Genomic DNA, 15,312 nt, shown 5'->3' with positions numbered 1-15,312 from the left:
CACTTGTCGGACGTATTATGAAATGTCTCCCTATTTAATATAATGTAATTTTCAATTCTTTATCAGGTTATATTATAATAATTGTGTTTTTGTAAGGTTAAATTGTCATATGATTTTCTCCTTTTTTCATGTTTTTTTTATAGTGTGATTGTCTCCCTTTGTCCATGATTATCTCCCCTGTTGTGTTACATTATAATGTGATTGTCTCCTCTTATCCATGATTATCTACCCTAGTCATGTAACATTATAATATGATTATCTCCCTTTGCAATGTTTTATTATAATGTGATTGTCTCCCTTCGTTCATGATTATCTCACCTAGTCATGTTACATTATAACATGATTGTCTTCCCTTGTCAGGTTACTGTGGAACTATGGGGCTACATTCCTTAGTGTGGCGATCAACCTGCTGATGCTGCTGACGTGGAACAACAAGGCATCAGAGGAGGATTACGCCAAGTTGGCCGAGTATGGGTCGACGCCAGCCCCGTCAACTGATGGCGCCAACCATAGTACCCTGCCTCCCCTAAACTGGGATGTATTTAAGGAGTAAGTAATAAATCTAATTGAACCTATCAGAGGAAATGTGTTATGTGCATTTGTGAGAACAGAATACAGGCTGCAGATTTGTTCATGCAAATTGATGAATTAACAAATGAATGTGCATGTACTAAATGCTCAGAAGAGTTGATATTTTGTACAATCAAAACACACAATTTCTAATGTTACATCCAGTTTTTAATGCTTAGCTAATAAGGCATCCTTATAAAGTGTCAATTGGACTGACATAATCAAATATCATGTATTTAACAGTTCTGGGTAATGCCTGGATGTCATGTTTAGATAATTGCACAATTTTCTCTCAATTTCTGAATTGTATAGAACTTACCTCTGACGTTAATGTTTCAGTCCCATCCGGAGGATATCTGGGTATCCCAGGACACATACACCATACTGATTTATACCCTTTTTCCTGTCCCGAGGATATCGGGGGTGTCCCAGGACACATACACCATACTGATGTATACCCTTTATGGTTTAGTCCTGTCCCGAGGATATCGGGGGTATCCCAGGACACATACACCATACTGATGTATACCCTTTATGGTTTAGTCCTGTCCCGAGGATATCGGGGGTATCCCAGGACACATACACCATACTGATGTATACCCTTTATGGTTTAGTCCTGTCCCCGAGGATATCGGGGGTATCCCAGGACACATACACCATACTGATGTATACCCTTTATGGTTTAGTCCTGTCCCGAGGATATCGGGGGTATCCCAGGACACATACACCATACTGATGTATACCCTTTATGGTTGAGTCCTGTCCCGAGGATATCGGGGTTATCCCAGGACACATACACCATGCTGATGTATACCCTTTATGTTTTAGTCCTGTCCCGAGGATATCGGGGGGTATCCCAGGACACATACACCATACTGATGTATACCCTTTATGGTTTAGTCCTGTCCCGAGGATATCGGGGGTATCCCAGGACACATACACCATACTGATGTATACCCTTTATGGTTTAGTCCTGTCCCGAGGATATCGGGGGTATCCCAGGACACATACACCATACTGATGTATACCCTTTATGGTTTAGTCATGTCCCGAGGATATCGGGGTATCCCAGGACACTTACACCATACTGATGTATACCCTTTATGTTTCAGCCTTTTCCCGAGGAAATCAGGGATGCCCAACGACACATACACCATACTGATGTATACCCTTTATGGTTTAGTCCTGTCTCGAGGATATCAGGGGTATCCCAGGACACATACACCATACCGATGTATACCCTTTATGGTTTAGTCCTGTCCTGAGGATATCGGGGGTATCCCAGGACACATACACCATACTGATGTATACCCTTTATGGTTTAGTCCTGTCCCGAGGATATCGGGGTATCCCAGGACATATACACCATACTGATGTGTACCCTTTATGGTTTAGTCCTGTCCCGAGGATATCGGGGTATCCCAGGACACTTACACCATACTGATGTATACCCTTTATGGTTTAGTCCTGTCTCGAGGATATCAGGGATGCCCAAGGATACATACACCATACTGATGTATACCCTTTATGGTTTAGTCCTGTCCCGAGGATATCGGGGTATCCCAGGACACATACACCATACTGATGTATACCCTTTATGGTTTAGTCCTGTCCCGAGGATATTGGGGGTATCCCAGGACACATACACCATACTGATGTATACCCTTTATGTTTTAGTCCTGTCCCGAGGATATCGGGGTATCCCAGGACACAAACACCATACTGATGTATACCCTTTATGGTTTAGTCCTGTCCCAAGGATATCGGGGTATCCCAGGACACTTACACCATACTGATGTATACCCTTTATGGTTTAGTCCTGTCCCGAGGATATCGGGGGTATCCCAGGACATATACACCATACTGATGTATACCCTTTATGGTTTAGTCCTGTCCCGAGGATATCGGGGGTATCCCAGGACATATACACCATACTGATGTATACCCTTTATGGTTTAGTCCTGTCCCGAGGATATCGGGGGTATCCCAGGACACATACACCATACTGATGTATACCCTTTATGGTTTAGTCCTGTCCCGAGGATATCGGGGGTATCCCAGGACACATACACCATACTGATGTATACCCTTTATGGTTTAGTCCTGTCCCGAGGATATCGGGGGTATCCTAGGACACATACACCATACTGATGTATACCCTTTATGGTTGAGTCTTGTCCCGAGGATATCGGGGTTTATCCCAGGACACATACACCATGCTGATGTATACCCTTTATGTTTTAGTCCTGTCCCGAGGATATCGGGGGGTATCCCAGGACACATACACCATACTGATGTATACCCTTTATGGTTTAGTCCTGTCCCGAGGATATCGGGGGTATCCCAGGACACATACACCATACTGATGTATACCCTTTATGGTTGAGTCCTGTCCCGAGGATATCGGGGGTATCCCAGGACACATACACCATACTGATGTATACCCTTTATGGTTTAGTCATGTCCCGAGGATATCGGGGTATCCCAGGACACTTACACCATACTGATGTATACCCTTTATGTTTCAGCCTTTTCCCGAGGAAATCAGGGATGCCCAACGACACATACACCATACTGATGTATACCCTTTATGGTTTAGTCCTGTCTCGAGGATATCAGGGGTATCCCAGGACACATACACCATACCGATGTATACCCTTTATGGTTTAGTCCTGTCCTGAGGATATCGGGGGTATCCCAGGACACATACACCATACTGATGTATACCCTTTATGGTTTAGTCCTGTCCCGAGGATATCAGGGTATCCCAGGACATATACACCATACTGATGTGTACCCTTTATGGTTTAGTCCTGTCCCGAGGATATCGGGGTATCCCAGGACACTTACACCATACTGATGTATACCCTTTATGTTTCAGCCTTGTCCCGAGGATATCGGGGTTATCCCAGGACACATACACCATGCTGATGTATACCCTTTATGGTTTAGTCCTGTCTCGAGGATATCAGGGATGCCCAAGGATACATACACCATACTGATGTATACCCTTTATGGTTTAGTCCTGTCCCGAGGATATCGGGGTATCCCAGGACACATACACCATACTGATGTATACCCTTTATGGTTTAGTCCTGTCCCGAGGATATTGGGGGTATCCCAGGACACATACACCATACTGATGTATACCCTTTATGTTTTAGTCCTGTCCCGAGGATATCGGGGTATCCCAGGACACATACACCATACTGATGTATACCCTTTATGGTTTAGTCCTGTCCCAAGGATATCGGGGTATCCCAGGACACTTACACCATACTGATGTATACCCTTTATGGTTTAGTCCTGTCCCGAGGATATCGGGGGTATCCCAGGACATATACACCATACTGATGTATACCCTTTATGGTTTAGTCCTGTCCCGAGGATATCGGGGGTATCCCAGGACATATACACCATACTGATGTATACCCTTTATGGTTTAGTCCTGTCCCGAGGATATCGGGGGTATCCCAGGACACATACACCATACTGATGTATACCCTTTATGGTTTAGTCCTGTCCCGAGGATATCGGGGGTATCCCAGGACACATACACCATACTGATGTATACCCTTTATGGTTTAGTCCTGTCCCGAGGATATCGGGGGTATCCCAGGACACATACACCATACTGATGTATACCCTTTATGGTTTAGTCCTGTCCCGAGGATATCGGGGGTATCCCAGGACACATACACCATACTGATGTATACCCTTTATGGTTTAGTCCTGTCCCGAGGATATCGGGGGTATCCCAGGACACATACACCATACTGATGTATACCCTTTATGGTTTAGTCCTGTCCCGAGGATATCGGGGTATCCCAGGACACATACACCATACTGATGTATACCCTTTATGGTTTAGTCCTGTCCCGAGGATATCGGGGGGTATCCCAGGACACATACACCATACTGATGTATACCCTTTATGGTTTAGTCCTGTCCCGAGGATATCGGGGTATCCCAGGACACTTACACCATACTGATGTATACCCTTTATGGTTTAGTCCTGTCTTGAGGATATCAGGGATGCCCAAGGACACATACACCATACTGATGTATACCCTTTATGGTTTAGTCCTGTCCCGAGGATATCAGGGGTATCCCAGGACACATACACCATACTGATGTATACCCTTTATGGTTTAGTCCTCTCCTGAGGATATCGGGGGTATCCCAGGACACATACACCATACTGATGTATACCCTTTATGTTTCAGTCCCGTTCTGAGGATATCAGGGATGCCCAAGGATACATACACCATACTGATGTATACCTTTAATGTTTCAGCCCCGTCCCGTGGATATTAGGGATGCCCAAGGACACATACACCAAACTGATGTATACCTTTAATGTTTCAGCCCCGTCCCGAGGATATCAGGGATGCCCATGGACACATACACCAAACTGATGTATACCTTTAATGTTTCAGCCCCGTCCCGAGGATATCAGGGATGCCCAAGGACACATACACCATACTGATGTATGCCCTGGGAGGGACCCACAACCTGTTCTCAGTGTTCGTTCTCATCAGCTACTTCCTGTCTAACCACCCCAGTCTCCCGACGTGTAAAGAGATCACAGATGTTGTCAGGTAATCAAGATATATGGATAAACTACTCATCTTTCCATCGATCCATTGTCATCTTTATTGATACAATTGATATTTTTACTTCTACAAAACAACTGAACCAATTTTGATAAATGGTTTTGCTGAAAGTAACTTCCATGTGAAAGAAATTGATTAATGATTATGACCTAATAGAAAATAGGGTCAAAATGATCAAGTTTTCTGAAATGTTTAGTTCCTTTTAGTTGTTTTTGTTTAATCACTTTTCAGGGGTGCATTCGGGAAGAAAGAGGAGGTAGATGATTCCGAAGAAAAAAAGGAGGAGGGGTCTAAACTTGAGGTGAAATTCCTCAGTTTTACGACGTTTTACTATGTGGTAGGTACTTTTATATATGAGACAATGAAGTTTTTTAATGGGAGTGTTTTGTTGATAAAAGATAAGCCACTGGCTACAATGAATCATTCTGATTTTCTGTATCTATTTCATTGACAGGTATTCCTGGCGATGTCTGTGATGGGAACTCTCTTCCATGGTTACTTTTTTGCATTCCATCTGCTTAACATTGTCAACAACAATCAACTCTTAAGTGGGGTCATTAAAGCTGTCACTCAAAATGGTAGGTCAAGGTCGTCACTCAAGTTCATATTATTTTTGGTTCCTTCCTGGCTTTGCATTTCTCTAAACTTCTTTTTGATATTCTGCATTGCCATTAATTTGGTGCTGTCTCCTGGAATGACTGAAGATTTGTGAATGTTTCTCACAAAACAAAACCTAATTGTTGCTTTTCTGTATCAAACTACCATGGTATATTGAAATGTTGCTAAAGTGTGTGTATTTTTGTGCAGGTATTTCGTTGCTATGGGTGGCTATCCTAGGTATGATTGTGATATATATCTATGCCTTGATTGGGTTTGCCCTACTGAGGGAGTTCTTCACCCCCGGGGACTATCTGTACTGCACGAATCTGTGGCAGTGTACAATTACCGTCATGAGATACGGCCTTATAGGGGACATGTTTGAGGTGAGTTTAAACAAGCATACCGGAATATATCGTGATAGTCAAGAGAAACAAAATACTTAAAATAATAAAGGATGTGTGCATGTTTTGAATTTTAGCTACTAAGGTTAAACTGTATGTGAATTGTAAACCACAATTAATAGTGCATTAATGCACAATGATTGAATTTCATAAATTTTCATAAAAAAATTTGTGCTGCGACTATAAAAAAACGCTTTGATTGTCTATAAACTGGGAAAAAATTAATTGCACCTACCAGTTAATTTGATGAAATAAATTCCAAACTTTGACTGTTTCTGTTTCCATGTGTTTTACAGACAATACAACAGACAGAGTTAAGGAACACGTTTGAATATTTCTGGCCTCTAGTATTGTATCATGTGTCCTTCTTCATCTTCATCACAACCATCGGTCTTAACATCATTTTCGGTATCATTGTGGACACCTTCTCCGAGCTCAGGGATCTCAAGGTTAGTACACCAAAACCGTCCATGTGTAAAAACGTTTTAATTTGTAGGATCATTAAGTTTTGAAAAAACAAGAACAACTTTTATTTGATACTTTTAGCACTCAATTTTATCTGTAACCAGTGTCCTGTTATAAAATTTAATTGTGAAATATGGCGATGGAAACATCTTACCAGCAGTCCAAAACCTCAAGGTCACAATGTTTAGGCCTAGACTGTATATTGAGGTGGGGCAGATTTCAAGCGATGGTTGATGTTTTTTTCTCTAGGAACTCCAGCTTTCCTTTATCCACAAGAACCTGACTCATCATTGACCATTGTTGCTATATCTTTTTACCATTTGTGACATTATGAATGTTATTTTTTACACGGTAAGCTATTGTTTGTGTGTTTGTAGTGGAGGACAGAATCTGATATGAAGGATGTGTGCTTCATCTGTAGTAGGAACAGCTACGACTTTGAACACACAGGAAAGGTAGGTCAACAACAAACCTCATGTTGTCTACAGTAAAACATGGTAATAACGAACCTCTGGAGACAACAAAATCACTTTCTTACAAGCATAGTTCATAATACACATATTACAGACATCTTGGGAATGAAAATTACAATTAAAATTAGAATTTATTGTGTTCGTTATAAATGTATTTTACTATAAACCTGTTTCATCTAAAATTTGGCGGTCAACTGTCCTGTAAGCAACAAGGTTAATCTGATACCAACTTGTGTGAATTACAGGTTCCTAAAAAGAGTAAGATTATCTGATTTCTGATTCTTTCTTCAGAGGCCTAGACATCAAAAACTATTATTGCTTAGAAACAATCTCTTCAAGATCTTTAGCTAAATTTTCATGATATTTGGCTAAAAGTTATATTTTAAGTGTTGCTCAAGTAAGAGTTAATGTATGTGTACCAAATCATTTCCAACTCAAGTGGACATTCCTTGTTCAGTCTTTTGTTGACCGTCTGCTGTGATTTTGTAGGGATTTGACATCATCTCGTTCAGTCATTTGTTGACCATCTGTCCGTTTGTAGGGATTTGACCACCATGTGAGAAATGAACACAATATGTGGGCATATGTGTTCTTTCTTATCCACCTTGACGATGTTAAGACGAGCGACTACACTGCCATGGAACTCTATGTCAGTAAATATGTTGAGGAAGAAAACTATGATTTCTTTCCAATGAACCGTGCCCTCTGTCTGTCCAGTATAGATGTAGATTCCACTGAGTCGAAGATCGACGAACTGCTACAACAAGTGACAACCATCGCCAACAAACAGAAACAAGAGGTAGATCATTCATATCATTACTACTCATTCTTTCACATTTTATTCATTTTTGCAGTGGGAGGCCATTTACAATAATTGCTATAGTAATGATATACAGAATATGTCATTTGATGGCAGTCAAATTTATTCCAAATTTTCTTGCATAAAAGCACTAAATTGAGAATGGTACTTCTGAAATATATATGCTTACAGTATATGGAAGATATATCTTCTAGGACTTGTCTCACTCTGTTACTATGACTATTAAACCATGTTTCTATTTTTCTTTGTACAGGAGGCAGACAAAAAGAGGAAGGTGGAAAAACTCAAACAGAAGCGATGGCAAGAGAAACATCGTCAGTTTATGTTTGGTATATCTACTGAGGACATTCACCGTGAAGGAGGAGGAGACACAGACACATTACTGGGGATCCCCATGGGCCACCAGCGTCAGCGGTCCCGGCCCTCCAGTATCGTAGAAGGACCTACTGCCAGTCGGACACCTCCCAGATCAGCTATGGCAAGTTTACGCCCGTCATCCATGGGTGATTTCAGTGATTTACCCCCTCCTCCACCTCCAATAATTAAAAAAACAGACAGTCTTCAAACCGTGCCAGAAAGTTTGTTTGCTCCAGGACTGCCACTAGGTATGGACGGACAGAGGAGGTTACTTGGTGACATGTCGGAGGAAGAAGACAGAGGATCAGATTCCGACTCCATGGATAGTCTAGATGGAGAGTTCACCCTCGCTCAGGACGATCCTCCTTCCCCTCCAAGCACACCTCCGCGTCCTCCTCGTAAGCGAGCTCTCTCAGTACCCAAAGTACAAACTCCAACACATTTAGATGATGACAGTGAAGATGATGGTACGCGATGTTAATGTACTGTTATTATCTTCTTGTGAACATTGTAATATCGACCTTCCTGTCTGTTATATGGCTCAATTGTTTATGTTACATGCCTTAATCCATACAATCAGTTCAAAACTGATCATTCATATTTTCATTGGACACTCATTGATTATATCAGAACTTTAAGTTAAAACATTGGTATGTGTGATTTTTGTATCTCAACTGTGGGAATTCATGAGTACATATAATTAATTCATTAGTAGGCGAGATATTTGTATCTTTATAGACCATTCATTGTCAGTTATAGTTTTTGAGCTTGAAACTTTAGAAAGTATATGAGATCTTTATCTTTTTAGGCCATTTTGTGGTCATTTTGGCATGGGCATTAAGTACTTATAGTGATGGGGCATTGATTAATTACTTATAGGACTGATACACATGATTGGTTTTCCTTACACTTTCATAATAGACTGACATTGCTTTGCAAAATCTTTTGTCACAAAGAGAAGTGGTTCTGATAACTAGGTAGTCAAAACAGTCCTCAAATAGCTTATGTAAATGCACCTTTGTGTAAGCCTCCTTACTGGTATGCAGTTCTCATTTATCAAAAATTAGCAATATTCCTGCATGTTAGATGTTTATTCCTAGCTAATTTAGCAATATCTATACCTTAAAGATGCTTGCACTCCTAAATAATATGTGGCTTTAGTGTGTGTCTCTATCTTGTGTCCCTATATATCATAGCTGATATCCATTTGTAACTCATTAAGCACACTGATTGACAAGTGTCTCTATACGCTGATTAGTTAGTGTCCCTACACACTGAGTGGCTAATGTCCCTACACACTAGGTGGCTAGTGTCCCTACACACTAAGTAGCTAGTGTCCCTACACGCTTAGAAGCTAGTGTCCCTACACACTGAGTGGCTAGTGTCCCTACACACTGAGTGGCTAGTGTCCCTACACACTGAGTGACTAGTGTCCCTACACACTGAGTGGCTAGTGTCCCTACACACTGAGTGGCTAGTGTCCCTACACACTGAGTGGCTAGTGTCCCTACACACTGAGTGACTAGTGTCCCTACACACTGAGTGGTTAGTGTCCCTACACACTGAGTGGCTAGTGTCCCTACACACTGAGTGGCTAGTGTCCCTACACACTGAGTGGCTAGTGTCCCTACACACTGAGTGGCTAGTGTCCCTACACACTGAGTGGCTAGTGTCCCTACACACTGAGTGGCTAGTGTCCCTACACACTGAGTGGCTAGTGTCCCTACACACTGAGTGGCAAGTGTCCATAGAGTGGCTAGTGTCCCTACACAATGAGTGGCTAGTGTCCCTACACACTGAGTGGCAAGTGTCCCTACACACTGAGTGACAAGTGTCCCTACACACTGAGTGACTAGTGTCCCTACACACTGAGTAGCAAATGTCCCTATACACTGAGAAGCTAGTATCCCTACACACTGAGTGGCTAATGTTCCTACACACTGAGTGGCTAATGTCCCTATACTCTAAATGGCTAGTGTCCCTACACACTGAGTGGCTAGTGTACCTACACACTGAGGGGTTTGTGTCCCTACACACTGAGTGTCCCTACATAATGAGTAGCTAGTGTCCCTACACACTTAGCTTATCTCCCTACACACTGAGTGGTTTGTGTCCCTACACACTGTGTGGCTAGTGTCCCTACACACTGAGTGGCTAGTCTCTCTACACACTGAGTGGTTAGTGTCCCTACACACTGAGTAGCTAGGGTCCCTACACGCTGAGTAGCTAGTGTCCCTAAACACCGAGTAGCTTGTATCCCTACACACTGAGTGACCAGTGTCCCTACACACTGAGTTGCTAGTTTCCTTACACGGTGAGTGGCTAGTGTTCCTACACACTCAGTGGCTAGTGTCCCCATACGCTGAGTGACTAGTGTCCATACACACTAAGCCCTACAAACTGAGTGGCTAGTGTCCCTACACACTGATTTACTATTGTATGTATGTATGTACACACTGAGTAGCTAATGTCCCTACACACTGAGTAGCTAGTGTCCCTGCACACTGAGTAGTTAGTGTCCCTACACACTGAGTGGCTAGTGTCCCTACACACTTATTTACTAGTGTATGTACACACTGAATAGCTAATAACTCTACACACTGAGTCGCTATTGTCCCTACACACTGAGTAGCTAGTGTCCCTTCACACTGATTTACTAGTGTATGAACACACTGAGTAGCTAATGTCCCTACACACTGAGTGGCTAGTGTCCCTGCACACTGAGTGGCTTGTATCCCTACACACTGAGTGGCTAGTATCGGTACACACTGAGTGGCTAGTGTCCCTACACACTGAGTGGCTAGTGTCCCTACACACTGAGTAGCTAGTGTCCCTACACACTGAGTGGCTAGTGTCCCTGCACACTGAGTAGCTAATGTCCCTACACACTTAGTGGCTAGTGTCCCTACACACTGAGTGGCTAGTGTCCCTACACACTGAGTAGCTAGTGTCCCTACACACTGAGTGGCTAGTGTCCCTGCACACTGAGTAGCTAGTGTGCCTACACACTGAGTGGCTAGTGTCCCTATAAACCGAGTTTCTAGTGTCTGTACATACTGAGTAGCTAATGTCCCTACACATTGAGTAGCTAGTGTCCCTACACACTGAGTCGCTAGTGTCCCCATATGCTGAGTGGCTAGTGCCCCTTCACACTGAGTTTCTAGTATCCGTACACACTGAGTAGCTAATGTCCCTACACACTGAGTAGCTAATGTCCCTACACACTGAGTTATTCCCTACACACTGAGTGGCTAGTGTCCCTGCACACTGAGTAGCTAGTGTGCCTACACACTAAGTGGCTAGTGCCCCTTCACACTGAGTTTCTAGTACCCGTACACACTGAGTGGTTAGTGTCCCTACACACTGAGTAGCTAGTGTCCCTGCACACTGAGTAGCTAGTGTCCCTACACACTGAGTGGCTAGTGTACCTACACACTGAGGGGTTTGTGTCCCTACACACTGAGTGTCCCTACATAATGAGAAGCTAGTGTCCCTAAACACTGTGTGGCTAGTGTCCCTACACACTGAGTGGCTAGTCTCTCTACACACTGAGTGGTTAGTGTCCCTACACACTGAGTAGCTAGGGTCCCTACACGCTGAGTAGCTAGTGTCCCTAAACACCGAGTAGCTTGTATCCCTACACACACTGAGTGTGACCAGAGTGTCCCTACACACTGAGTTGCTAGTTTCCTTACACGGTGAGTGGCTAGTGTTCCTACACACTCAGTGGCTAGTGTCCCCATACGCTGAGTGACTAGTGTCCATACACACTAAGCCCTACAAACTGAGTGGCTAGTGTCCCTACACACTGATTTACTATTGTATGTACACACTGAGTAGCTAATGTCCCTACACACTGAGTAGCTAGTGTCCCTGCACACTGAGTAGTTAGTGTCCCTACACACTGAGTGGCTAGTGTCCCTACACACTTATTTACTAGTGTATGTACACACTGAATAGCTAATAACTCTACACACTGAGTCGCTATTGTCCCTACACACTGAGTAGCTAGTGTCCCTTCACACTGATTTACTAGTGTATGAACACACTGAGTAGCTAATGTCCCTACACACTGAGTGGCTAGTGTCCCTGCACACTGAGTGGCTTGTATCCCTACACACTGAGTGGCTAGTATCGGTACACACTGAGTGGCTAGTGTCCCCATATGCTGAGTGGCTAGTGTCCCTACACACTGAGTAGCTAGTGTCCCTACACACTGAGTGGCTAGTGTCCCAGTGTCCCTACACACTCAGTGGCTAGTGTCCCTACAAACTGAGTAGCTAATGTCCCTACACACTGAGTGGCTAGTGTCCCTGCACACTGAGTAGCTAGTGTGCCTACACACTAAGTGGCTAGTGTCCCTATAAACCGAGTTTCTAGTGTCTGTACACACTGAGTAGCTAATGTCCCTACACAATGAGTGACTAGTGTCCCTACAAACTGAGTAGCTAGTGTGCCTACACACTGAGTGGCTAGTGTCCCTGCACACTGAGTAGCTAGTGTGCCTACACACTGAGTGACTAGTGTCCCTGCACACTGAGTAGCTAGTGTCCCTGCACACTAAGTGGCTAGTGTCCCTATAAACCGAGTTTCTAGTGTCTGTAAACACTGAGTCGCTAGTGCCCCTTCACACTGAGTTTCTAGTATCCCTACACACTGAGTGGCTAGTGTACCTACACACTGAGGGGTTTGTGTCCCTACACACTGAGTGTCCCTACACAATGAGTTTCTAGTAGCTAGTGTCCCTACCCACTTAGCTTATCTCCCTACACACTGAGTGGTTTGTGTCCCTACACACTGTGTGGCTAGTGTCCCTACACACTGAGTCGCTAGTGCCCCTTCACACTGAGTTTCTAGTACCCGTACACACTGAGTAGCTAGTGTCCCTACACACTGAGTGGCTAGTGTCCCTACACACTGAGTGGCTAGTGTCCCTGCACACTGAGTAGCTAGTGTCCCTACACACTGAGTTGCTAGTGTCCCCATACGCTGAGTAGCTAGTGTGCCTACACACTAAGTGGCTAGTGCCCCTTCACACTGAGTTTCTAGTGTCCCTACACACTGAGTGGTTAGTGTGCCTACACACTGAGTGGCTAGTGTGCCTACACACTGAGTGGTTAGTGCCCCTTCACACTGAGATTCTAGTATCCGTACACACTGAGTAGCTAGTGTCCCTACACACTGAGTGGTTAGCGTCCCTACACACTGAGTGGTTAGTGTCCCTAAATAGGAATATATATAGGAATAAGATACCTTTACCTTTTTCTAGAGTTATCCCGATTTGTTGCAAAAGAAATGGGTTAGGAGGGGGTATAATTTGGCCTCCTAAGAAAACAGTTCTAGTTATATCACATCCTGACTTTTACTTGATTACATCAAAAAAATATATGCAATATTTTTGATTTGCCTAAAATAAGATTTGTTCACCTAAATCATAAAACTTCCAATATTTCCAGACATTTATCAAGTTTTTGTTTTTGTATCAGACCGACATAAAATATCTAATTTTGCCATGATGTTGACAAAATATTTGAGAGTAAAAGAGATATGGGTGTTGACTGCTAGTTTCTAAACAAACAGGCTGCATGATTATTATGATTATTATGTTATTGGTTGTCTTGATTCTGATTTTGTAGTAACATTTATCATCATGACATAATGTAACAGTTCAAAATTATATACCTGATAGGCTTAGATTTCATTTAGATTAGTTTTTTGTCATTTTTAAGAAAAACGTTATCGATGAATGGATAGGTCAACATTGAGGGTGTATAGTTTTGTCCGTCCATCTTTCCCAATTAGTTTCTGAAATAGAAATCATGAGGATGTAATTATTGATGATTTCGCCTTCAGTCAGCCTTAATTAATCATGACACATTACGGCCCCTTGTTCAATATAAAAAAAATCCTGAAAGCTGTTGGATGCAAATTCCATTAATGCCCTATGATATTACAAACTATCCTATTATCACTATCCACAATGATGGATCTATCATTGTGAGAAAAGTAAGAGTTAATTTGTATGTAGCTTTTATGAAGATATTATATGTATATATAATCATTTAATATATATAAACAGAGAATATCACTTTATTGTCATATTATTGTATACATTTATATATACTCCATGTGATATTTGGACCAGGGGTAGGAGATGTGCAATGTTATCTATGTAATGATAATTATTACTTATCATTTAAAACTATTATTAATATATTGGTGTGAATTGAAGTTATAGAAATAATATATACAGGTTTTCTATCTTGATGTACATGTATCTTGGTACAAAACCATGATATTTGAAACTAATAAGGGTGTCAAATTGGACATCATTATTACCTACCGAGGTATTGTAATGCATATAGTGAATTATAAACTAATGTTATACATTTACTGAATACATGTAGTTGTTCAAATTCGCAGTGTAAAATTTGTAACTTATTTGCGGTGGTTTATTTTTGGGAATCACCTCTGTAGCTTTGGAAACATCATTCAGGTAATATCATGTGATATATAAAAACATGATTTTTTTAACAATTTCTGGAGGTTTTAATTTTCGTGAATAAGGGTTAATCCTCACATATATTATCAACTATAAAGTACTTAGCTATTGTTGTACGCCCAGGTGATGTATATCCTTGTTGTCGTACTTAGCTATTGTTGTACGCCCAGGTGGTGTATATTTTTGTTGTCAGATGATAACATGTTTTATCACAGAAAATGGTGGAATAACATCCATTTTTATTGCCTTATCACAAAATATCATCACCCTGCAGTTATCATGGTTGACTATCGAGTTCAGCAGTATAGTTAGTACATATATGGAACTCTTGCGTCACGTTTTCATGTGTTGAACTCTTGTGTCACGTTTTCATGTGTGGGACTCTTGTGTCACGTTTTCATGTGTGGAACTCTTGTGTCACGTTTTCATGTGTGGAATTCTTGTGTCACGTTTTCATGTGTGGAACTCTTGTGTCACGTTTTCATGTGTGGAACTCTTGTCTTGGTCC

General features: G+C 42.2%; 1 protein-coding gene across 1 annotated transcript in view; it reads left to right on the top strand.

Annotated features, from left to right (window-relative positions):
• The window catches only part of LOC138315908 (inositol 1,4,5-trisphosphate-gated calcium channel ITPR1-like), a 129,614-nt gene extending 119,680 nt beyond the window's left edge, over window positions 1–9,934 (top strand). The window contains 9 exon segments of the mRNA XM_069257277.1: window positions 361–549; window positions 5,010–5,171; window positions 5,418–5,523; window positions 5,641–5,764; window positions 5,994–6,169; window positions 6,484–6,636; window positions 7,030–7,107; window positions 7,667–7,924; window positions 8,199–9,934. Coding sequence (XP_069113378.1) covers window positions 361–549; window positions 5,010–5,171; window positions 5,418–5,523; window positions 5,641–5,764; window positions 5,994–6,169; window positions 6,484–6,636; window positions 7,030–7,107; window positions 7,667–7,924; window positions 8,199–8,783 — 1,831 coding nt within the window. The 3' untranslated portion in view covers window positions 8,784–9,934.
• The last annotated feature ends 5,378 nt before the right edge of the window (window positions 9,935–15,312 follow it).

Source organism: Argopecten irradians, chromosome 2 (assembly GCF_041381155.1).
Source record: "Argopecten irradians isolate NY chromosome 2, Ai_NY, whole genome shotgun sequence".
Taxonomy (NCBI): domain Eukaryota; kingdom Metazoa; phylum Mollusca; class Bivalvia; order Pectinida; family Pectinidae; genus Argopecten; species Argopecten irradians.
The sequence above is the reverse complement of the archived record's forward strand: the minus strand, read 5'-3'. Positions and strand labels throughout refer to the sequence as shown.